At 43.3% G+C, this 24,126-nt stretch overlaps 1 protein-coding gene and 1 long non-coding RNA gene across 4 annotated transcripts in view; one reads left to right on the top strand and one right to left on the bottom strand.

The window, feature by feature from the left end:
• Positions 1-23,801, top strand: part of Xpot (exportin for tRNA) — a 43,901-nt gene extending 20,100 nt beyond the window's left edge. For 2 of the 3 annotated variants that reach the window (XM_075954773.1, XM_075954775.1), the window contains 13 exons: positions 7-151; positions 311-430; positions 681-775; positions 1,380-1,449; positions 2,191-2,429; positions 3,276-3,561; positions 5,586-5,775; positions 6,843-6,959; positions 7,110-7,225; positions 8,303-8,350; positions 14,281-14,352; positions 18,400-18,456; positions 21,033-23,801. In XM_075954773.1, coding sequence (XP_075810888.1) covers positions 7-151; positions 311-430; positions 681-775; positions 1,380-1,449; positions 2,191-2,429; positions 3,276-3,561; positions 5,586-5,775; positions 6,843-6,959; positions 7,110-7,225; positions 8,303-8,350; positions 14,281-14,352; positions 18,400-18,456; positions 21,033-21,059 — 1,582 coding nt within the window. In that variant the 3' untranslated portion in view covers positions 21,060-23,801. The remainder of the gene's footprint in view (positions 1-6; positions 152-310; positions 431-680; positions 776-1,379; positions 1,450-2,190; positions 2,430-3,275; positions 3,562-5,585; positions 5,776-6,842; positions 6,960-7,109; positions 7,226-8,302; positions 8,351-14,280; positions 14,353-18,399; positions 18,457-21,032) is intronic. The other variant, XM_075954774.1, reaches the window with a different exon arrangement.
• LOC142838980 (uncharacterized) lies at positions 8,360-20,296 on the bottom strand. Its single transcript, XR_012908661.1, has 3 exons — positions 20,235-20,296; positions 18,535-18,600; positions 8,360-8,474 (listed from the first exon to the last, which is right to left on the bottom strand). It is a non-coding gene; the product is annotated as an uncharacterized LOC142838980 (long non-coding RNA).
• Positions 23,802-24,126: the final 325 nt, after the last annotated feature.

The following is a 24,126-nucleotide window of genomic DNA, read 5'->3' on the forward strand; positions in this document are numbered from 1 at the left end:
TGGTAGGAATTGGCAGACTACACGCTTCATGGAGGTTGAAGTGGCAGTAAGGTTGCTGTACATGTTGGCGGAAGCTCTCCCAGTGTCACATGGTGCTCACTTCTCAGGTGACGTTTCAAAAGCTAGTGCTTTGCAGGACATGATGCGAACGGTAGGTACACCAAGGGTCCTTTACTGTGACGTGATGTGCTCTGTGTGTTGTATTGTGGGCTCATGGGTTCTTAATTGTTAGAGCTTGGTGTGTTTTTACGGAGGGAATTATGGATGTTTCAGTAAACAAAAATGGGTCTCTTCATTTTTCCCTTTCCAGTTGGTGACATCAGGTGTCAGCTCCTATCAGCACACGTCCGTGACTCTGGAGTTCTTTGAAACTGTTGTTCGATATGAGAAGTTTTTCACTGTTGAACCTCAGCACATTCCATGTGTACTAGTAAGTGTGTTTCACTCGGTTTTTGATGATCAGATAGTGTTCTGTCCTTGTTCTCTACCTTTTCTCAGAGTCAGAAGTTTAAAGTTGGGTGACAGTTTATGTAAGTCCAGTGCTTAGGAGCTGTGTGTGATGTGCCATTCCTCCTTATTCCTGGCCCCGCCCAGAACTACAACTGGTTGTGAGCAGAAATGCAGTATTGACAATGAAATGCTTGAATCAGAACAGAAACGATCATTGTCTCTTTCTTCAGATGGCTTTCTTAGACCACAGGGGTCTGTGGCATTCCAGTGCTAAAGTCCGGAGCAGAACTGCCTACCTGTTTTCTAGATTTGTCAAGTCTCTCAAGTAAGTATTGGCTTTCAGCGCTCTTGTGGAGTGTGTACTTGGGGGCTCCTCCTACACGGGCTTCTTTCCCTGCTGACTGACCAGTTACTGTAGTCAGCCTTGTTTGCATATTTTTATGCGACTTCATGTAGTGGTATATTGTTTTATAGGTTCTATGCATTGAGTGTGTGATGTGTAAGGGATACAGCCTTCCCACTATGGGATCAAGGTATCACCCTCAAGCCATCATGTTTGCAAGGCACATGCATGTCACTGCTGTGCCATCCCCCGAGGCTAGCGTTTCTGTTTATCTGTTTGGTCCCAGAGAGTCTCTGTCTACCTACCACGTCCTGGGAGTATAGGCTTGCAACGTGATGTCCATCTTGTACATACACTTTTAACCTAGTCTGCTATCTGTAGTACCTTTATACGTACTTTTCTTTTCATGTGACAATACTTCACTACAGAGCAGTTGAACTTTTTAAATTGCTTATATGCTAATTTTAGTAATCAGATTGGCTAACATAAAACTGAGCCTTGTTCCCTTCTCTTTTAAAAGGAGGATTGATATTTTAGCAGCTCGTGAGCACATTACTTACCTTGTTTTCTTCTTGATTTCATTCAGTAAACAAATGAACCCTTTCATTGAGGATATTTTGAATAGAATACAAGATCTATTAACTCTTTCTCCACCTGTAAGTATCTTCTGGGTGTCTTCCCCAGATATCAACAATACATATGCCTCTCAGGCCCCAATTGTGTTTAACTAGTGGGGGGGGGGTGCGTGTGCACAGTTTATTTGGATCTGTTCACCAAGGTTGTTTTGATGACAAGCATATCAGTAATAGAAGGACTTTACAGTGTGGAGTATGTTCTAATTTCTCTGTAGTGTTAAGTGTAGCTGAAATTTAATGGAAGAGAAGAAACTCACCTTGTAGATTAGTCTGTGATGACATCGTACTGGTCATTGTGAGGGCCACTTAACACTAAAGTTCTTGTCTCAGACTGGAGTCAGTGTCACTTCACTAAAAGGACTTAAGTTGAGATAGTTTATAAGTACATTTTGATATACATGTATATTTTGTTTTGGTGGGTTGGTTTGTGTGTGTGTGTGTGTGTATATGTGTGTGTGTGTGTGTGTGTGTGTGTGTGTGTGTACACACACATATTTTTTGAAACAAGGCTTTTCTGTGTAACAAGCCCTGGCTGTCCTAGAACTCACTTTGTAGAGCAGGCTGACCTTGAGGTCCCCCTGCCTCTGCCTCCCCTGCAGTGGGATTAAAGGCATGTGCCACCACCATCTGTCTTTATGAATGCTTGGTATATGAGCCAATGTGGTAGATTATGTTTCCTATCTCTCTTGTGCTTATTCTTTCTTAAGTTAAATGAGAGGCACTAAAATGTAAACATGCAGATAAGACAAAATTCCCTTCCAGGAGAATGGTTACCAGTCCTTGCTGAGCAGTGACGACCAACTCTTCATTTACGAAGCAGCGGGCGCACTGATTGTTAGCAGTGACTACCCAGCAGAGAACAAGCGGGCCTTGATGAAGGACCTCTTGACGCCGCTGATGGAGAGGTTCAAGGTTCTCTTGGAAAAACTGATGATGGCGCAAGATGAAGAGAGGCAAGCATCTCTTGCAGATAGTCTCAGCCATGCAGTGGGATTTGCCAGGTGAGCCCAAATGCAATTAAAATTAAAAAATGTGTGTCTGCATAGGCAGAGCCTCTGCTGTGGGTCTTTTTAGCATGGACACACTAAACTGTTTTCGAAGCTGAATTCCTCTGGTTGTCTAAACCCTTGTCTCTCCAGTAAGTTAAGCTGTAGCTAGCAAAGAAGCTAGGTCATTTGCTAGCGGTGTGTTTACCAGGAAGACTATCACTAACACTCCTGCTTCTGACTTGAGTGTGAATCAGTCTTGTCTTTCAGGAGTTAGCTTAAGTGTCTGTGTAAAATAGCATATCGCGACGTTGTGGTTTAGTATTGGTCCCCTCAAGACAAGGTCCTGAGACTGCTTGGATGTTACACTGTGTCCCAAAGACCACCACGCAGCCATTTACTTCTTTTCTGTATTGAAATGATTGCTAATAAAGTTATATTACACCATATACTTCAGTGCAGGAGCCAGGCCTCAGGTGATAGGAATCATCTGACCGTGAATGGGAGGGATTAGGTTGGTTCCTAAATTTAGTGAGTACTGCATACAGATTACCTAATGGCTTAGTCATAGTAAATACATTTTTTTCCTGAAGATATCAAGATTTTAGAGAAGCAGATAGACTCAGATTGTGTTAACTACTTCTTACTTGTTTAATTTATTTCACATTTGTTCTGTGATGACATCTGAAAGCATCATTTTCCCACAGCCATTAACTAAGGAGGGAAGTTAATATTGATGTAGGAAATAATTTCTGCCTTAGTGTTTGTTGACAATTTGCCATCTGTTGCGCATTGTATCTTTAATACTCTGAACTTTAAAGAAGAAAACTAAACTTGACTGTCTGGGTTTTGGTCACATAGTCGAACCAGCAAGGCTTTCAGCAACAAGCAGACTGTGAAGCAGTGTGGCTGCTCCGAGGTTTACCTGGACTGTCTCCAGACGTTCTTGCCGGCCCTCAGCTGCCCTTTACAGAAGGACACTCTAAGGAGCGGGGTTCGCACTTTCCTTCATCGCATGATCATTTGCCTGGAGGAGGAGGTTCTTCCGTTCATCCCATCTGCCTCAGAACACATGCTCAAAGACTGTGAAGCAAAAGACCTCCAGGAATTCATTCCACTCATCAACCAGATTACGGCCAAGTTCAAGGTACCGCAAACCCTGAGAGTCCTAAGACTCTGGTGACGGACGCATCCTCTGCAGACCTAAACTAGACGTGCACATCTGAGTGTGGTGGAGGTGGGGTTGGCCTCCATCACATTTCACAGTGTTTGTTAATACACGGTCTGTTACTAAGCTTGGATTGGAGCTCATTGATAGGGTTGCCTGGCTGTCCGGTAGGCCCCAGTGGGCCTCCCCATTTTCAGTGCACACAGCCATTCCCAGCTTCTCATTACAGAAGACTGGGATTCAGACTCAGGTCCTCAACTGTGTGTAGGAAGTTCTTTGCAGGCCAAGCCCTCCTCAGCCCCACCTTTGCCTTGTAAATAACCCTGAGTTACCTGGTTACTTTGGTCATGGAGTGTCTAACATTCTGAATAGTCTACTGTCTGCCCCACAGGTAAGGCGAGGGAGATTTCTAAGTTGAAAAAAGTAATTTTTTTGTGTGTATGAGTGTGTTGCCTGCATGCTTGTAAGTGCACCGTGTGCATGACTGGTCTAAAGGATCACCTGGAACTGGAGGTACAGGATATGGAATTGGCATGCCTCCATGTGGGTGCTGGGAAAAGGACCTAGGTCCTTTGCAAAAGCAGCAAGATGGCTTAATCACTAAGCCACCTCTACGGCCTCCAAGTAGATGTTTTAATAAAAACATTAATCACTGTAGTGGGAGAAAAGTACCAGGGAAAGCAGGTGAAGCTGGTTCTGAGTTCTGGCTGTGAACACGTGGCACCGGAACAAGAAAGAGTCTAGAAGTAATCCAGGGAATTAAAATAGGCATGAACTGGTTAGGGAGAAAGGCCAGCACTTGCACAAGGCTTTCTGAGTTCAAACTCTGCCCTGAATGATTTTGGATGTCGCTTTATATTCCTCATTTTATATATTTTTATATGGTAAAAATTCTGCCTTACAGAAGAGGAAACTGGGGCCTAGATAGGTTAAGGAACTTAACTAATGGAAGTCACATATGTTAGTTTAATTACAAAAATAAGGCTTTGAATTTTTTTTTAGAATTTTTTCCCTTAGAAACTTAAATCTTAAAATATTTCTTGGCCAACTTTTTTTTTTTTTTTTTTTTTTTTTTTTTTTTTTTTTGGTTTTTCGAGACAGGGTTTCTCTGTGGCTTTGGAGACTGTCCTGGAACTAGCTTTGTAGACCAGGCTGGTCTCGAACTCACAGAGATCCGCCTGCCTCTGCCTCCCGAGTGCTGGGATTAAAGGCGTGCGCCACCATCGCCCGGCTTTCTTGGCCAACTTTGATCATGATCACTTGTTATTTTATTTCAATTTTTTTCATTTTTCATGGATGCACATGCATGCCAAAGCATGGAGATCAGTTTTTTCTTTCCATCTTTTCATGGTTTCTGGGGGCTGAACGCAGGTCACTAGGCTTGCACAGTAAGTAACTTTACCTGCTGAACCATCTTGCTGACTGACCCACAGCCAAAATTCTAAGATACAAGTTGAACTTTTTTGGTTTTTGGAGACAGGGTTTCTCTGTGTTAGCTTTGTAGCCTGTCCTGGAACTTGCTCTATAGACCAAGCTGGCCTTGAACTCCACCTGCCTCTGCCTCCCAAGTGCTGGGATTAAAGACGTGTGCCATCACCACAGCCAAACAAGTTGAACTTAAGATTCACTTTTATGTGTATGGTGTGTGGCCAGAACACGTGCTGTGCACCATGTGCATGCACTGCCTGGAGAATCCAGAAGAGGGAGTCAGAGTCCTTGGAACAGAAGTTGCTGATGGTTGCATTGCCATGTGGATGCTGGGAACGGAATCCAGGTCCTCTAGAAGAGCAGTCAGTGCTCGTAACCCCTGGGCAATCTCTTCAGCCCCATGCATGTTGAATTTAATCTTGAGTCCTTGGGTAGTGTATCTGTTTTAAATTTGCTAGGTTGTAAATTCCCTCCCTAGAGAGCACAGAAAGACTTTTTAACACACTCTTTCTGAAGCCTCGCGGTACTATTTTTCATCACTTTCAGGGTGCAGTGACAGATGTTCTTTTTTCCAGATTCAGGTGTCCCCATTTTTACAGCAGATGTTCATGCCCCTACTTCATGCCATTTTTGAAGTGCTGCTACGACCAGCAGAAGACAACGACCAGTCAGCTGCGCTGGAGAAGCAGATGCTGAGGAGGAGTTACTTCGCCTTCCTGCAAACAGTCACTGGCAGCGGAATGAGCGAAGTGATTGCCAATCAAGGTAGGGATGCACGCCATGCCTCGTGTCTGCTGAGGTCCCTGTCACAGTTGTACACCCTGTGGTCAGCGTGAGTGAAAGTAAACACCAAACTGTGAGGGTGTGGTCTGGTGGCCCTATGGTTGTCCAGCACTTTAAGAATAGAAATGAGTTGCATGCATGTAAAGCACCTTACAAGTAGTTTGTATTCAGTTTCTCTTAAATTGCTGGTGAGCAGCGTAGTGAGCATGTACCAGAATTGCCTGACACTTGAGTCTTCCTGGCTAGTTGGCCATCTTATAACTGAAAGTAGAACTAGCCAACCATAGTGGTTGTTATTGCACTTATCTGGGGGACTGAGGCAGGACAGTGAAGTGCACAGTATAGGGGCCAGCCTCAGTAACTAGAGCCAGCCCTTTTCTTTACAAGGGAAGAGGGGTAACCTGGGCATAGTGAGTGTCTTCGCTACTCTATTAGCGAAGACACTAATTACTAATCGGTTACACTGTGATGAGACACCGTGGCAAAGACAACTTAAAATAAAGACCTTATTGTTGCTTCCAGTTTTGAAGGGTAAGTCCATGGCAGTCATGGTGGGGGCACGACAGCAGGCACGGTGCTGGAGAGCAGCTGAGAGAACAGGCACAAGGCAGAGAGAGCTGACTGAGAATACGGGGAGCTTTGGAAACCTCAAACCCAACCAGTAACACCCTTCTACCAACAAGGCCACGCTTCCTAATCCTTCCTAAACAGTCCACCAGCTGGGGACCAGGCTTTCAAATATATGAGTCTAGGGGTCCATTCTCATTCAAACCACCACATAGAGCCTTTAATTCCAGTATTGGTGTGGCACAGGCAGGCAGACATCTGTGAGTTTGAGGCCAGCCTGGTCTATTCAGCAAGGTTCAAGATAAACAAATGGATGAATAAATAAAATTCAGCAGAGCAGGATATTAAAGGAGTCCTCGGTGCTTAGCATTTAGGTGGTTGGTTAATAAAAGAGGTGAAGACATTTTATCACTGCTGTAATGTGCTTTGATTAGTGTGTATTTTGAAATGCGTGCTTCAGGTTGTTTTTTCTTTTCTTCCAGGTGCAGAGAATGTAGAACGTGTGCTGGTTACTGTTATTCAAGGAGCTGTTGAGTATCCAGATCCGATTGCACAGAAGACATGTTTTATCATTCTCTCAAAGCTGGTGGAGCTCTGGGGTGAGATGAAGTTTTGTTTTCATTTTTGGAGATTTTATCCTGACCTCCCTCCACCCCCAGCCTAGGACTCAAACCCAAGGCCTCTTTTCCTTTATGTGGACTGAGTGACTTTCTTTTTAAACAAGGTAAAAATTTGGATTCTCTTGGCAGGAGGCAAAGATGGACCAGTGGGATTTGCTGACTTTGTTTATAAGCACATTGTCCCTGCATGTTTCCTGGCCCCTCTAAAGCAGACCTTTGACCTGGCTGATGCGCAGACTGTGTTGGTAAGCACCTAAGTCTGTTTACCGTGCACAGATCTTGTAGAAGCTTCTCTAATGACAGGCTGATTTTGCTTCATGGATTTTTTTTTTTTTTTTTTTTTTTTGGGTTTTTCAAGACAGGGTTTCTCTGTAGCTTTGGAGCCTGTCCTGGAACTAGCTCTTGTAGACCGGGCTGGCCTAGAACACACAGAGATCCGCCTGTCTCAGCCTCCTGAGTGCTGGGATTAAAGGCGTGTGCCACCACCACGCGTGTCTTTATGGATTGTTTTTATATATACATAATGACTTCAAATTAGGATTCATTGAGTTATTTGTTCTGGAGACAGAACAAGGATGTCACACATTTGGTCGGTCATCCCGCCTCTTTGTCGTTTCCCCCTTTTTTTTGTCTTTTTCACTCTCTCCTTTCTCTCCTCTTCCCTCTTCAGTTTCTCTGTCTTTTCCTTCCTCCTCACTTGGGTTTTACTGTGTAGCCATAGCTGGCCAGGATCTCACTATGTATACCAGACTTCCCTTAAACATGTAGCCAATCCTCATGCCTCTGCCTCCAGAGCGTTGGGATTATATGCATGTATCATCATGCTCTACTCTGGGGCTTCCCCTGTGATTAAGAGTATTAATAAACAATTTTCTTTTTGTGTGATGGGTCCCAGATACCATCATCAGAGCACTTCGTGTGAGAGTTGTTTCCTCACCTCTCATTGGTTTATTAAAAGCCATACTACATTAGGGCTGCACTTTGTATTTTTTTTTCTTTTTCTTTTTATGTCTATGGATGTTTGCTTCCATGTATGTCTACATGCCATGTGCATGCCTAGTGCCTCCAGAGGCCAGAGAGGGAGTCAGATCCCCTGGGACTAGAGTCACAGTTGGCTGTGAGCCACTGTGTGGATGCTGAGAATCAAACCCTGCTGGTTCTCAGGAAGAGCAGCCAATGGTTCTACCCCGAGTCCTCCCTGCAGTCTCCAGTGATTTGTGTTTTGCTTTCTTCTGTGCAGATTTTCCTTGCTGTAGCTTGGAGGTGGGAGGGTTTGTAATGAAGAACTGCCCATATTAAAATCTGAAGCTTGTTTTTTGCAGGCGCTTTCTGAGTGTGCTGTGACTCTGAAAACAATTCATCTCAAACGGGTAAGGCTTACAGTCCTTGCTCCTTCCCTCAGTTTATCCCGTATTTGCTCTGCTTTCTGTTGGCTCTGACTTATGCTTGAAAGCTGTGTTTTCTGAAAGGTGACTTCAGGACTGATTGTTGTGGCTGTGGAAGGGACTGAGTGAAAGTAGCAGTGACTGTTGCTGCCTTCACACTGTGGGTCACAAGATAATTTCAGTATTCAATTTGTACAGCCAGATGTCTGTGCCCTGTTTGTTCTGGGTCTGTGTGTATATGTGCAGGCCAGATGTGCCTGTGGGGGAAAGGGCACATTGCTTGTGCCAGCCAGAGGTCAGCCTCAGGTGTACTGGATCTGGGGCTCCTTGCTGGACTAAGCTGGCAGGGCATTCCAGGGAACCGTGGTTTCTGCCTCCTTATCACAGGAGTTAGAAGCATCCCTCAGCGTGTGGGCTTTTGTAATTAAGGTAGGTGTTGGGGTGCTTAGCCAACTAAGTTTATTACTCTAGCCTTTAATGTACATATGTGTGTATGTGTCTATATGTACATATGAACATATGTATATATTTGGTTCAAGATGAGGTTTCTCTGTGTAACAATCCTGGCTGTTCTGGAATCCGACTTGTACACCAGGTTGGCCTTGAACTCACAGAGATCCTCCTGCCTGGCCTCCCGTGTGCTAGGATTAAAGGCCTGCACCACCACATCTGGCTAATTGATTTATTTTTTATTTGCTAATTTACTGTTTTATTGGTTTGTTGAGACAGGATTTCATACTGTGGTCCAAGCAATTCTTTTGCCTCAGCCTCTCACATGTTGGGTTTACAGATAGGATTAGAGACTTCTGTTACTTGTAAATACCAAGTTCTTTCTGGGCAGTCTCATTTTATGTATAGCTTATAACTAACTTTAGGTATTTTCAGATAACTTGAATTAGTTCCCAACATTTAAAAATAAGTACCTTTTTTTCTTTTTCAAAAATTCCTATTTTCTTCTTCTGACCCAGCACAGACCTGCATTTCCTGAGCTGCAGTTAACTGCAGAGTAGCTCATTCCCTGTTTCCGCAAAAGAACGAGACAGCAGCGCTTTCGCTTCTCTGAGCTTGAGTCTTTTTCTTCTGGTGGAAGGCTGGCGGTTCTCAGTCCCACAGCGTGCGCCACCATGCATGGCACCTGTGCTTCCCTAGGTAGGGTCAGGACTGCTGTTTGCACAGAAAAGGGTGTAGGATGAATCCCCTGCTGCGGAATATTATTGAACTGTGTAAAGGTGTGTTAAGTTGTTTCTGGCTTTTGTCAGCGATGAAAAGATGTGGTACATTTGTTTGATTAAATAAAATTAACCTGGGTTCAGGAGGTTGAGCAACAACTAACTGACAGAAGAGGTAACAAGGGTTCTTTAGTGGGGGCTAAGCAGAAGGATGGCCCGTTTTTAGGGAGAGGAAGATGCCAGGGGCCAGCCACACAGCCAGTCACAGAGGAAAAAGGAAAGAAAAGTATAGAGAATGAAGAAAGGTAAAAGCACAGACACAAAAGATAGATGGGATAGAAATAAGCTGGATAGAAATAAGCAAGCTAAGGCCAGACATTTATAAGTAAGACTAGGCTTCTGTGTGTTTATTTGGAAGCTGGATGCGGGCCCCCAAAGAGTTTGGAAACACACAGACACCCTACAATTTCCGCTATTTATGGAGCTAAGAAACAAGGGAAAACAATGTATAAATAACATTCAGTAGTTTAAATAGGCATTTTAATGGGTATATAAAATAGTAGAGGATTCAGACTGCCTAGCTGAACAGTAAGCAAGCCATAGAAAGAGGTGTAGTGTGTCTGCTAGGTCTTGGACAGATGTGCGTTGGTTGGACTGACTTTCTGGACAGAGCATGGTGTGTGAGGACAACAGGTGTCCATGGTGGATCTGGTGGAAGACTGGACTTAGCCCTTCCCAATTATGCATATAGGCAGAAGCAATAGCTTAAAAATGCAATGGGGATAAATGTTAGAAGCTGTGTTGTTGAATTGAATGGCCGGATGGTTGTGGTGTGGGTAGCTGGGTAGGAGAGACGGTCAGGAAACTGTTGGGAGTACGAGCCATATATGCTTAGAACTAAATGCTGACTTTGGCATCCTCACCGTTAGTCTGTCAGAATTTATAAGATCAGGACCAAAAGAACTTTACCTAAAGCAGCAGCAAAGAAATACCCAGAAAAAGAGGCAGATTCAACAGGCAGAGTACGTGCTGTCCTGCAGAGGACTGTATCCCTTCACTCATGTGGGAAGACCCTGGAGTGGGCCGTACCTCTAGCTCAAGGGATCCAGTGTCTCTAGACACACACACTCATTCAGTCACTGAAAACACACACACATAATCAAAAATAACTTAAAAATGAGAGTGCTACCTGTGGGTTTCACCACAGTTAGGCTGTTGTGAAAGGTAAGGGCAGAGAGTCATGACGGGAGACGCTTGAGAGTTGGGACGAGGGATGAGAAGCAGTGTAAAATGGTGATCTGAAGCAGTGCTTTCAATCCATATAAGTAAAAGTTCTAATTCAAACACTTTTGCTTGGTTCTGCTTCCTGGTTTTGTGGCAAGAGGACTTCTTTTTTGGATTCAGTCTATTTGGTGTTCTGCACGCTTCTTGTATCTTCATGGCATATCTTTCTTTAGGTAGGGAAAGTTTTCTTCTATGATTTTGTTAAATAAAGTTTCTGTGCCTTTGAGTTGAATTTCTTCTTCTGTACCTATTATTCTTAGATTTGGTCTTTTCATGGTGTCCCATATTTCCTGGATATTTTGGGTTAAGCTTTTGTTAGATTTAATGTTTTCTTTAACTGATGAGTCTATGTCCTCTGTTGTATCTTCAGCGCTTGAGATTCTCTCTTCCATTTCTTATATTCTGCTGTTCATGCTTGTGTTTGTGGTTCCTGATCTTTTTCTCATGATTTCTGTTTCTATAATTCCTTCAGCTTGTGTTCTCTTTATTGTTTCTATTTCAGTTTTGAAGTCCTGAATAGTTTCTTTTATATGTTTGATTTCTTTTTCTTGGTTTTCTTTAAGTGATTTGCTGATACCTTCCAATTCTTTGTCTTTCCCTCAAATTCTTTAAGGGAATTTCTCTTTTCATCTTTAAGAATTTCAAACATTCTTCTGAAGTTATTTTTTAGGTCATTTTCTTCTGGTTCATCCATATTTGGTTGTTCAGGTCTTGCTGTTGTAGGGTCTTTAGGTTTTACTGGTGTTGTGTTGCTCTTTGGTATAGTGTGTGATCTTACCTTCTCTACTCATCTTTTCCTCTAATAGGTGTGGTTGGGGCTGTCTGAGATTCTGTTAAATAATCTTCTAGGTGCCAGTGAATCCAAAGCTCAGGTGGTTGTTCCTCGTGGTACGGTGTCACCGTTCTAGTTACCCCGTTGGTTACTCCTGTTCCTGGAGATAGCTCAGCGCTCCTGTGCCTTGCTCTGCTTCTTGCAGTTTGCTGTCTCAATACTACTTTGGCCTAGGTTTCTGGCTTTGCCCTGATTCTGTAAATCCTGGTCTGGATCCCGTCCTGCAGAAAAGTCCCTGGCTTGGAGTTGAACCTGTTCTGGTGGAGATCACTGGCTCAGTCCTGATCCGCCAGTGTCCTGGGACTGGATTGGCTTCCAGGGCTGCATTTGCTCTTGGCTTCTGCTCCTGGTGGAGCTTGTTTCCTCAGGCCCTCTCTGTCCTAGGTTGCTGGTTCTGAGCCTCTCCTGTGGAATTTGTTGCCCAAGATGGAGTTCCTTGTCTTGGGGCAGATGTGGCCTAGGTTACTAGCTTTGATCTGTGTCTCTAAATCCTGGTCTGGATTCCCTCCTGCAGAAGTCCCTGGTTTGGAGTTGGGCCTGGAAAGGTTTCTGGCTCTGGTCTACTGCCTCAGAGGTCCCAGGCTCACTGCGCCCAGACCCACAGAGGGGACCTGCTTACTCCCTCAGAGGTCCCAGACTCACATTCAGACCTGCAGAGGTTCCAGGTTCCTGCCTATTCCCTTTAATGTCCCAGACCAATGCCCGGACACTTGTTTCTGGTTTTGAATATTAGAATACAATCTACTTTTCCAGATACCCTTGTTTTGTGTTTTAAAAAGAAGTTTATTTCTCTCTCTCTCTCTCTCTCTCTCTCTCTCTCTCTCTCTCTCTCTCTCTGCCGCACAACAATACAGGCGTATGGGAATGGCAGTCAGTGTGTTGGAAATAAGCAGAATGGGTAGACTCATGGACTAATGGAAAGGTGTGAGACGCCAACTGAGAAACCCTTCAGAACCAATGTAGTGTTCATTCCCCACAGCTGACAGATTCTCTCTGAGGGGTCGGGAAGTTGAAACCTGGCCCATTTAGGTCGAGGGCCAGGAGTCAGAGCAGACAGGCAAGGAGAAGGACTGGTGATGGTAAGCAGAGGAGAGGACAGTGGAGGGAAGCGGCCTCGAGCCTCCCCAGGGCTAGCTGTGAACCATTGCTTTTGTTTAGTGATTTACTTCCAGGTTGGAACCATCAATTTACTAAAGCCCTTAAAAGTTATCAAATGCAGGCCAGGGAAGATGGCTCAGCCATCGGACGCTTACTGTGCAAGCTCAAGGACCTGTGGTCTTCGGCACCCACAAAATAACCAGGCATGGCTATGCACATCTGTAATCTCGGGACAGGGGCGGGGGTGGGGGATGTAGACAGGTGGATCACCTCTGGAGTTTACTCCCAAATTGGCCAACTCCAGATTCAATGAGCAACCCTGTCTGAGAAATAAGGCAGAGAGCAATGTATGAAGACAGCCAGCACCAGTCTCTGGCCTCCAAGTGGTCACGCACAAGTTATCAAAAGCCAGGAAATTAATTGCACTTCTTTTCCTAAGTGTTGGATTTGTTCAATATTTTTTTATGGCTTAATCTCAAAAATTCATCGCTAGGGAGTGTAGAGAGGGGCTGCAGGCCAGCCTGCTTTTTGTCCTGCCCAGCTCCTGCATGGCTAGCTTTACACCCGAAATAACAACACACAAATTGTATTCATTTAAACACTGCCTGGCCCATTAGCTCTAGTCTCTTACTGGCTAACTCTCATATCTTGCTTTAACCCAAATCTAATAATCTGTGTAGCACCACGAGATGGTGGCTTACCAGGAAGATTCTAGTGTACGTCCATCTTAGGCTGGAGCTTCATCGCATCTGGCTCAGAGAGGAGAGGCATGGCGATGGCCTAGCTTTCTCCCAGCATTCTGTTCTGTTTACTCCGCCTACCTAATTTCCTGTCCTATCAAGGGCCAAGGCAGTTTCTTTATTAACCAATGAAATCAACTCAAAACAGAAGACCATCCCACATCAAGGAGGAAGCGATTTTCAAAGTGTCTCCTGGATTCCTTGGTTGTAGTTGGAAGTGGGTAGGACCCAGAGATTGGCGGGGTCCTCTTGCTCCACTGAGTTTACCAAGGCTGGCTTCAGAAGATTCACATGTGAGTGTGCTAGGAAATGGTCACCTGACAGCAGTGGCTTCCTCTTCCCTGCTGTGTTGGGGAAGGAAAGTGAACTGCACTGCTTTTAGAACATCAGTTTTTTCTGGCACCACCTCAGCCTTCCCTCCATGCCCTCATGATCTGTGTTCTGTTCACTGGCAGATTGATAGTATTGCCCTTTGCTGTGGTTCTTCAGTGCTCAGAAGATGTGGCTGTAGACACAATCTTTGTTGTATATTATGTATTACATAATATATTGTTTGTATATAATGTGCACAGATATTTTTATGGGTCATCAAATCTATCCAGTAACTTAATTTTTCAGATGGAGAACTGGGGACTTAGAGCAGTTAGTTTAAGTTGGCATAGAGCCAGGTTTCAAATGAAGAAAGTCTGATCTAGAGCCTATGTTCTTTCCCTAATACTGTACCGCCTTTGTGTGGGAGTGCTGATCTAATCTCTTCGTGTTATTAGTGCCCAGTTGTCTTTTCATCTGCAGGGCCCTGAATGTGTGCAGTACCTTCAGCAAGAGTACCTGCCCTCCTTACAGGTCGCTCCAGAAATAATTCAGGTAAGAGCTTTCGTAACAGATTTCACTGGGAATTTTATTAAATAAATGTGAGTGTATACTTCAAATCTAAATTTTAATTCAAAAAAGTCAGATAGTTATTCGGGAAGTTAGGGTGCATTTAACTTATTTTGCTGTCAGTAGCCTAGAATCTAAAGTAATCCATGAAACTGAATGAGAACAATTTTACGTGTTCATTCTCACTGATCTCCAATACAATTTAAATTCCTACCATTCAGTGACAGGCCACAATAATAGTAACATTGTCTGTAACCACACCTAATAGAAAGCACATTTATATGTCAGAAATACCGTCCACCTCCCCTGAGGCATCTGTTTCGGGCCTCTGGCTCAACAGCTGAGCTGTCCACAAGCCCAGGTGTCCCGCTGCTGCCACTCCCGCCGTGCTGGGGTGACAGGGACATGCCACCATTGGGTTCTGAGGTTCAGTCTCTGGAGCTTCCCAGATGAGGAATCCCCCAACCTGATGTCACATATATTTTCATGGCATATTGGTTGGAAATACTTAGAAATAATTAGTTGTGGGCCGGGCAGTCGTAGTGCACACCCTTAATCCCAGCACTTGGGAGACAGAGGCAAGTGGATCTCTGTGAGTTCAAGGCCAGCCCAGTCTACAAAGCAAGTTCCAGGACAGCTAATACTTTTACACAGAGAAACCCTGTCTCGAAAAATGGGGGGAAAGGGAAATATTTGTGTGTGTGTCTCTATTTTGAAATTATGAGTATTTGAGTAGTGCTGCTTATGTTGTTACCTAGGAAGATACCAAGTTTTGTTAAAATCCGAGTTCATGGGGCTCGGTGTAGCTCACAACCACCTGTAAGTCCAGTTCCAGGGGCTCCAGTGCCCCCCTTCTAGCCTCTAAGGACTTGGGGTGCACATAAACTCATGGAAGCCCATATACATAAGAACAAATAGAGCCTTTTAAAAACCAAAGCTCATTACACTTCCTTTCTTTTCCAATTCTGAAGTATTGTGTGCTTTTGAGGGTGGGAGGAATGTTCAGGCAGGCAAGGTAGCCCCTGCATGCAGTTCTGCCACTTAAGAGACTAGGGCAGGAGTCTGAATTGGAACCTGCGTGATTATAAGTGAGTTCCGGCCCAGCTGGGGCTGCCGAGTGACAAGCAAACCGAAGAAGAAAGAAGACATGCTATAGATTGTCAGCAGTGATCACAGCATATGAAGAAGACGTGCTATAGATTGTCAGCAGTGATCACAGCATATGAAGAAGACGTGCTATAGATTGTCAGCAGTGATCACAGCATATGAAGAAGACATGCTATAGATTGTCAGCAGTGATCACAGCATATGAAGAAGACATGCTATAGATTGTCAGCAGTGATCACAGCATATGAAGAAGACGTGCTATCGCTTGTCAGCAGTGATCACAGCACATGAAGAAGACGTGCTATCGCTTGTCAGCAGTGATCACAGCATATGAAGAAGACGTGCTATAGATTGTCAGCAGTGATCACAGCATATGAAGAAGACGTGCTATAGATTGTCAACAGTGATCACAGCATATGAAGACATGCTATAGATTGTCAGCAGTGATCACAGCATATGAAGAAGACGTGCTATAGATTGTCAGCAGTGATCACAGCATATGAAGAAGACGTGCTATAGATTGTCAACAGTGATCACAGCATATGAAGAAGACGTGCTATAGATTGTCAGCAGTGATCACAGCATATGAAGAAGACATGCTATAGATTGTCAGCAGTGATCACAGCATATGAAGAAGACGTGCTATCGCTTGTCAGCAGTGATCACAGCACATGAAGAAGACGTGCTATAGATTGTCAGCAGTGATCACAGCATATGAAGAAGACGTGCTATCGCTTGTCAGCAGTGATCACAGCACATGAAGAAGACGTGCTATAGATTGTCAGCAGTGATCACAGCATATGAAGAAGACGTGCTATCGCTTGTCAGCAGTGATCACAGCACATGAAGAAGACGTGCTATAGATTGTCAGCAGTGATCACAGCACATGAAGACGTGCTATAGATTGTCAGCAGTGTCACAGCATATGAAGAAGACGTGCTATAGATTGTCAGCAGTGATCACAGCACATGAAGAAGACGTGCTATAGATTGTCAGCAGTGATCACAGCACATGAAGAAGACGTGCTATAGATTGTCAGCAGTGATCACAGCATATGAAGACATGCTATAGATTGTCAGCAGTGATCACAGCATATGAAGAAGACGTGCTATAGATTGTCAGCAGTGATCACAGCACATGAAGAAGACATGCTATCGCTTGTCAGCAGTGATCACAGCACATGAAGAAGACGTGCTATAGATTGTCAGCAGTGATCACAGCATATGAAGAAGACGTGCTATAGATTGTCAGCAGTGATCACAGCACATGAAGAAGACGTGCTATCGCTTGTCAGCAGTGATCACAGCACATGAAGAAGACGTGCTATAGATTGTCAGCAGTGATCACAGCATATGAAGAAGACATGCTATCGCTTGTCAGCAGTGATCACAGCATATGAAGAAGACGTGCTATAGATTGTCAGCAGTGATCACAGCATATGAAGAAGACATGCTATAGATTGTTAGCAGTGATCACAGCATATGAAGAAGACGTGCTATCGCTTGTCAACAGTGATCAGAGCATATGAAGAAGACGTGCTATCGCTTGTCAACAGTGATCAGAGCATATGAAGAAGACGTGCTATAGATTGTCAGTAGTGATCACAGCACATGAAGACTTTGTTCTGGCAAGCATGTACTTCAGTGGTAGTACGTTTGCTTGCCTATCATGTTCAAGACCTTGGGTTCTAAGGCAAATGAAAATGGCAAAGAAAAAAGAAAGAGGTAACAAGGAAGGGGAAAAAAACAAAAGAACTTTTGCCCAGGTTTGTCTCAAGGTTTTGTTTTTTGGGATTTTTGTTGCTGCTGTTGTTGTTGTTGGTTTTGTTTTCTTTCTTTCTTTCTTTCTTTCTTTCTTTCTTTCTTTCTTTCTTTATTTATTTATTTATTTATTTATTTTTTGGTATTTCAAGACAGGGTTTCTCTGTGCCTTTGGAACCTGTCCTGGAACTAGCTCTTATAGACCAGGCTGGCCTTGAACTCACAGAAATCCACCTGCCTCTGCCTCCCGAGTGCTGGGGTTAAGGGTGCTCCACCACTGCCCGGCTTTGTGTCAAGTTTTTGATGTTTAAGTCTGAGGTTGTGTTTTGAGGTGGGCGGCTAGAACGTTACTGTGTACTTTGACATTTGACAAAGTGTAACAGCACATACGTTGTTCAGCAGCTTCTCACACTTCTTGTGCTGTGGTACATGCAACCAATGAAGCTTTTTCAAGTTTTATTTTATTGCTTTAAGACAGTGCATAGAGTGTACCTACTGTGTGGTATTGTTAATTAAAGAATAGTGTTGTTTATACAGCATTAGATAGGCCTCTAGAAAATTCATTTTACATCATTTAGATTTGTTTTTTGTCTTTTGATTTTGATGTATTACAGCTCATGAAAATCAAGTCAAACCAATTCTCACTACCTAAGGTTATATAAGGGATTTTCAAATATTACACCCAGACAAGTTGTTCTTTCATTTTCTCTGAGTCATCAGGGCAAAAGAAATCAAAACCAGTGTATTATCTCAGACTTGGTAGGTTGGTCGCCAGCAAACGAAACAGCCGAACCCCTAAAGTAGTAAGACTCACCAAATCAGAAAGCTTAATGGCAGCTGTGGGGCCAGAAAGACAGTGTTGAGTGGGCACAGGGTGAGAAGAGCTGTGAGATCTGCCACATGCAGGTCTGCGCCGTACTGTGCATGGTGAGCTGTGTTTATTCCCACAGTTTAAAACAAGAGGCTTATTATGAATTAATTAATAATTTGAGTTATACCTACTGTGCAGTATTGTTAATTAAGGAATAATGTTGTGTTTATACAGCATTAGATAGATCTCTAGAAAATTTATTGAACTATATCATATATCATATTGAATTATATCATAGCTTGAATTAAAGAGATTTTCCTATTTCTCTTCCCTTTCTTTCCCCGCCTCCCCTAGGAGTTCTGTCAAGCTCTTCAGCAGCCTGATGCTAAAGTTTTTAAAAATTACCTAAAGGTGGGTATTTGGGGAATGTCCCTGTCTTTACTCAGTGAGGTGACGTTAGAGGGTATATAGTCTGACAAACCCACTCACCTTGGCATCGCTTTGCCCTAAGAAGATGGAATTGCAGAAGTTTTTGTGACTCTCCTTTGAGCTAAACTGTTGGAAAAAAAGATATTTGAAATGAGATATTTGCACCAATTGTCTAAACATCCTGAACATATTGGAATGCAAATGCCAGAGTTTGGGTTTTCTTGTTTTATACTTTTATGATGTCATTAAACGGGTACTAGAGGATGGGAAGAACAAGAAGTTTTGAGAGACACTTTCATATTAAGTTGAAAGGACCTAGAAATACAAAAGCAGATGTATAAATTATTTAATTTCGCCGGGCGGTAGTGGCGCACGCCTTTAATCCTAGCACTCAGGAGGCAGAGGCAGGCGGATCTCTGTGAGTTCGAGACCAGCCTGGTCTACAAGAGCTAGTTCCAGGACAGGCTCCAAAACCACAGAGAAACCCTGTCCCGAAAAACCAAAAAAAAAAAAATTTAATTTCATTTTGAAACATTTGAATGTATAGCAAACAAAAGATACCCCTTGGATTTAACCAGCAAGGCTGTTTTTTACATTCAAAAGTTTTAAATATTATAAGTAAATAAACTTAAACACCTCAGTTGGTACTGATACCATTGATCCCTGCACTTGGAAAATGGAGGTAGGAAGATAACAATTAATGGTCAGCCTCTGCTACCTAGTGAGACCCTGCCTAATAGAACACTTGGAGATTCCTTCCTCATACTTAAGACTGTACCAGCACAGATGACTTTTCCCTGCCCTAGGGGCTCAGTCACAGTCTGCTGGAGCCAGAACTGTTTCTCCTTTGTAGCAAAGCCCTGTATACTACATTTCTGGCTAACAAGTTACAAGTGAGTGGCTCCCTGGCTCAAGTTAGTAGAATTCTTTTTTTTTTTTTTTAAAGATTTATTTATTTTGTATACAATGTGTTCTCTCTGCATGTATGCCTGCAGGCCAGAAGAGGGCACCAGATTTCATTACAGATGGTTGTGAGCCACCATGTGGTTGCTGGGAATTGAACTCAGGACCTCTGGAAGAGCAGTCAGTGCTCTTAACCTCTGAGCCATCTCTCCAGCCCCCGTTAGTAGAATTCTTAAATCGAGAGCTGGAGATACAGGTGGAACACTTGCCTAACATGTACAAGACCCTGGGTACAATTTCTAACATCAAAAAACATAACATAAACTAAACTAAAGAGAATTTATGTCAAAAGCATTTGCTATCCTTTTTGATTCTGACATCATCCCTTGTCAGTTATCAGCATAAAGGGATTTTTTTTTTAATTTTCTTTTTGGGAGGAGAAAAGGAAAGTGCCCGTGAAAATGACTGGATCTGACTTGGTTGGTAGCAGGAAGTCCTGGGGCCCCGTGCTTGGGTGCGTTGGTTCTTATACGTTGGCAGGCTGACTCGGCTTCTCAGTGGCAGAGAGCAGTGTCTCGGTGCTAGCATTTTCTTCTGACTGGAAACAATCTCTGTGTCCTTTCTCCTTATGATTCCTCCCTGTTCTTTTGGATGGCTTCTGCTATCTCAGTGTTCCTTTCCTTGGTATAGCTTGGCTGATCTATCAAGTATTTTTTCGTACAGTGTTCTTACTGGAAATGCTGTTTACTAAGACAAGTTCATGCTTCTTATCTGGGGTTTCCGTTGTTTCCGTGTTCTGATGGCAGACCATGTTTCTATTTCTCTTGTTAGAATCATCTTTGCTGTTCTCGGCTTACCTTTACCATGCTCTGTTCTGGCCATTCTGGTGACGTGACAGATACCATGGCCAAAGGTTCATCCCAGCTTACAGGTCACAGTCCTCATGAGCATGCTCTGGACAGCAACTTGAAGCTGCAACCACCTAAGAGCATTGCTTGCTGGCTCATCACAGGCTAAAAGTAGCTAGTTTTCTTACACAGTCCAAGGCCGCCTACTAAGGGAATGGTGTTGCCCACAGTTGGCTGGTCCAGCCTCTTTTAATTAACAGTCAAGACACTGTCCCCTAGGTCAGATTGATGTGGGAAGTTCCTCAATTGAGACTCCTTCGCTGGGGGCCCAAGGCTATGTCATCTTGACAGTAAAAGTTAAGACAGTCTTCTTGGAAGGCTTTTTTTCTGCTCATTCAGGGTCGTTCTTAGCACTTTTTGGTTTTGGTTTATTTTGAGACAGGATCTCTATTATGTAGCCCAGGCTAGCTTGGAATTCACTGTCTCTTGCTTTGGCCTCCCAACTCTTGGGACTCTTAGGTGTGAGTTACCATGTCCACCCTTCCTCTCACCTAACTTGTCAGGTGAACCCAGACATCTAGGTCTTAGGAATATGAAGTCTTTTAAGGCTTAGGATTTCTGTCTTTGACTTTTTTCTTCCTTAAATTTAACTTTCCACTGTTAATTTTACCAGTAAATAAGAAGCTACCAAAGCCTATCTCTTGTTGCTCATAGCAGTGTTGTTTGTTACCAAGTGGGGACTGGCATTCAGAGGCCTGACAGAGATCTTGCCTGACACTTGTGCTGTTTTTCAACACTGTTTTGCAGGTGTTCTTCCAGAGAGCAAAGCCCTGAGGACTGGATTCCCTGTCCTGTGTCATGACCAGGAGTTCCAGCTAATAATTTATAAAGAATCATGACCAGGAGTCCCAGCTAATAATTTATAAAGAAGCAGCTTTTGTGTGCCATTCACATCCGTCTTTTAACATCGTTTAGAGCGCATTGCTGTGATGTGGGACTTATGTAAATGGGTGTAATTTTTCCCTAAATGTAGGTATGTGGCAATTGCCTGCATGCCAGTTTAAACTGTTTATAAGACATAGCTTTATCCTAGTACCTTAATTTTTTCTTTATATGAAACTCTAAAGTTCTTTATAAAAAAAAAAACTATAGCAGTGGGAAACTGACTCTAACAATTGAATGTAAAGTTGGAAATGTTAAGTTTTATGTGTGCAGACACAAACTATGGGGTAACAATCAAAACGTAATTTTTTTCTGTAGATAGCCATTACATTTCTTTAAACTGTTTCAATGCCAGTGGGTGTTCTATAAGAGAATGGGTTCCTAAATTAGTTGGTTTAAAAGTAGGTGCTGGTGTTACACATTTTTTATAAAAAATAAATTTTACATAGTGAAATATACCAAGTCTTTTCCAGAATTATTATAAATAGCCTCATTTTCCCAGCATAATCTCTCTGATTTCCCACCTAAAGGTTTACAGACATGAATGTGGACACCTTATTTCATTGACTGTATCCTTAAAGGTCACTCAACGGAAGTCTGTTAAGTTAGTCTTTTAAATGCACTAGAAAGAGGCTCTGTGAATCTATGATAGGATTATAAATCCCAATGTTTTTCTATGATATTAGGTATTCATAGAGCATAATAAGTACACTTGGATTTTTGTTTGTTTGTTTGTTTTTGCCTTGAGACAGGGTCTCACTATATAGACCAGACTGGCTTCAAATTCAGAGATCTGCCTGTCTCTGCCTCCTAGCTGCTGGGATTAAAGGTGTGAACCACCAGGTCTGACCACTTGTGTGTTTGATGACTACAAGTACTGCTGTGTGCTGCAGGAGAAGGAGGGCTGGAGCGGCGGGACAGGACCGCTGTAGCATAGCGCAGACACTGAAGGAGAGGCCTGGGTGCCCTCCTCAGCACTGCGTAAAAGTAAAGGACCATCTGAGGAGCAGGCCGTCCTCAGATGCATCATGAGTTTGAGGCCAACCTAGGCCACATGAGAACCTGCCTAAAATTGTAGTAAACAGAAGCCTGCTGGCTTTGAGAGGGAGTTGTGAGTGCATTTCTTAGTGGCAGAATGCTCGCTTGAGGATCCAGTACCACAGAACAGGGAGGAGACAAAAAGATTTCAGGAGGGATTTGTGACCTAAAATCTTTTTAAAATGTGTGAGTGTGTGTGTGATATTCAGTGTGTTTTCATCTGTATGGGGTGGGTGGGGGTTGATAAGAACCCTCTTTATTGAGAGCATCTTCCACTGAACCTGGAACTGTTTAGCTAGGTTGGCTGGCCCACGAGACACAGTCCTCAGCTCCCAGCGTTTATGTGGGTACTGGGGCAGGTCCTCATTCTCATTCAACCATTTATCTGCTGAGTGCCCTCCCCCCCCCATTTTACTCTAAATTGTGCACAGGAATCTTTTTCTGATTTAAGTCCACAAGAAATAGCATTTCCTACATTATAAAATAAAGGCAGTAAAATTGACAGCTAGGAATAGTCTTTTATTGAATGATAAAAACAGATTAGTGAAGTGTATATAACACTTCAGGAAATAATGGGTTTTTAAAAATGGGAAAGTGGGCCAGGTTTGGTAGTTTATGCTTATAATCACAGCCTTTAGAGGATGCTAGGGCCAGTCTGGGCTAGAATGAGACTTGGTTTCAAAAACAAAAACAACAACAACAAAAAAAACAAGACAAGCAAAACTGGGGTTTTCCTGTGCACTCTGAGATGCAGTGGCATCTGTCGCAACAGTGTGATTGTGCAAGGTGTTGTAGTTAGGAGCACCTCAGAGTAGTGAAGATTTGTGTACTGTGGACTCGGGACCCACGCACCACTCACCAGTAACTGATTTTAGGACCTTGAACAAGTTAAATGACTTCTTCCTGCCTTGATTTCCCCCTCAGAAATGGGGAAAATAATGGTAGCTACCTCATAACTTGTTAAGAATTCAATGAGTTAAAACATAGGCCTCAGTATTAACTTGTATTATTGTACTATTGAGCCCACACATGGCTCTCTAAAGCCCTAAAATAGATTCACATGTGTTTAGACCTAAGGAATCAGAGTGTTTAAGTAAGGAACTTCATGTCAATATAATCATGTATAAGAATGCTCATCTTCATTCCTTGAGGTTACCGCCATGATAGGAGACTGTTCCCGTCATTCATTAAGTACCTTATTTTTAAAAGCAAGCTAGTGAGTCTCATTTGTTACAGGTGAGAAAACAGGCGAAAGACATGGGTTTTGTGGTGCCTGATTTATGGTCCTGTGCCTAACCGTTTGTTTCAGTCTCGATGCTTGCTAATGGGATCACAGGTGGCTTGACTTTAAGAAAGTACTATGTGGTATTTTAGTGTGTATCACTTATGTGGTAAACATGTGAAGTCCTTTGGCTTACTCATATTTCCTCCATAATTTTTGAGCTGTGGGTTTTTCTGTTGGCAGAAACTTGGATGCTCATGTCGTCAGAACTGAAATAGGTTTTAATTGTAAGCAGAAAGTGCATTTGCTGTTAGAATGATTTCATTGCCTAAACTGTTTAAAATTCTAATAAAATAACTTTGTTTTTAAGAACTCATTGGGTTGGGCTTTTTTTGATCGCCATTGTGCATTTGATGAAAATGGGCCTATGGAGTTTCAGGTCAGAAGTGGGGACTTCATCCCCTTATTTGTTCCTGGGGGAAGCCTGTGCCCTTACCGTGTGGTGTCTTCCTTCATCATTCTGCTCTGGGACCCACTCTCCTTCCCACCCACCCCCACCCCACCCCACCCCACCCCCAGAAGTTACACCTTCCGTGGGGCTCAGGGCAACCTGGCTGCATACAATAGGGCCAAGGCAGGCAGCACCTGTTCCGGGAAAAGCCATAAGCTGACACCACCCAGGGAGGGCCAGCGTGTAAA

The sequence above is a fragment of the Microtus pennsylvanicus genome, chromosome 20, assembly GCF_037038515.1.
Source record: "Microtus pennsylvanicus isolate mMicPen1 chromosome 20, mMicPen1.hap1, whole genome shotgun sequence".
Taxonomy (NCBI): domain Eukaryota; kingdom Metazoa; phylum Chordata; class Mammalia; order Rodentia; family Cricetidae; genus Microtus; species Microtus pennsylvanicus.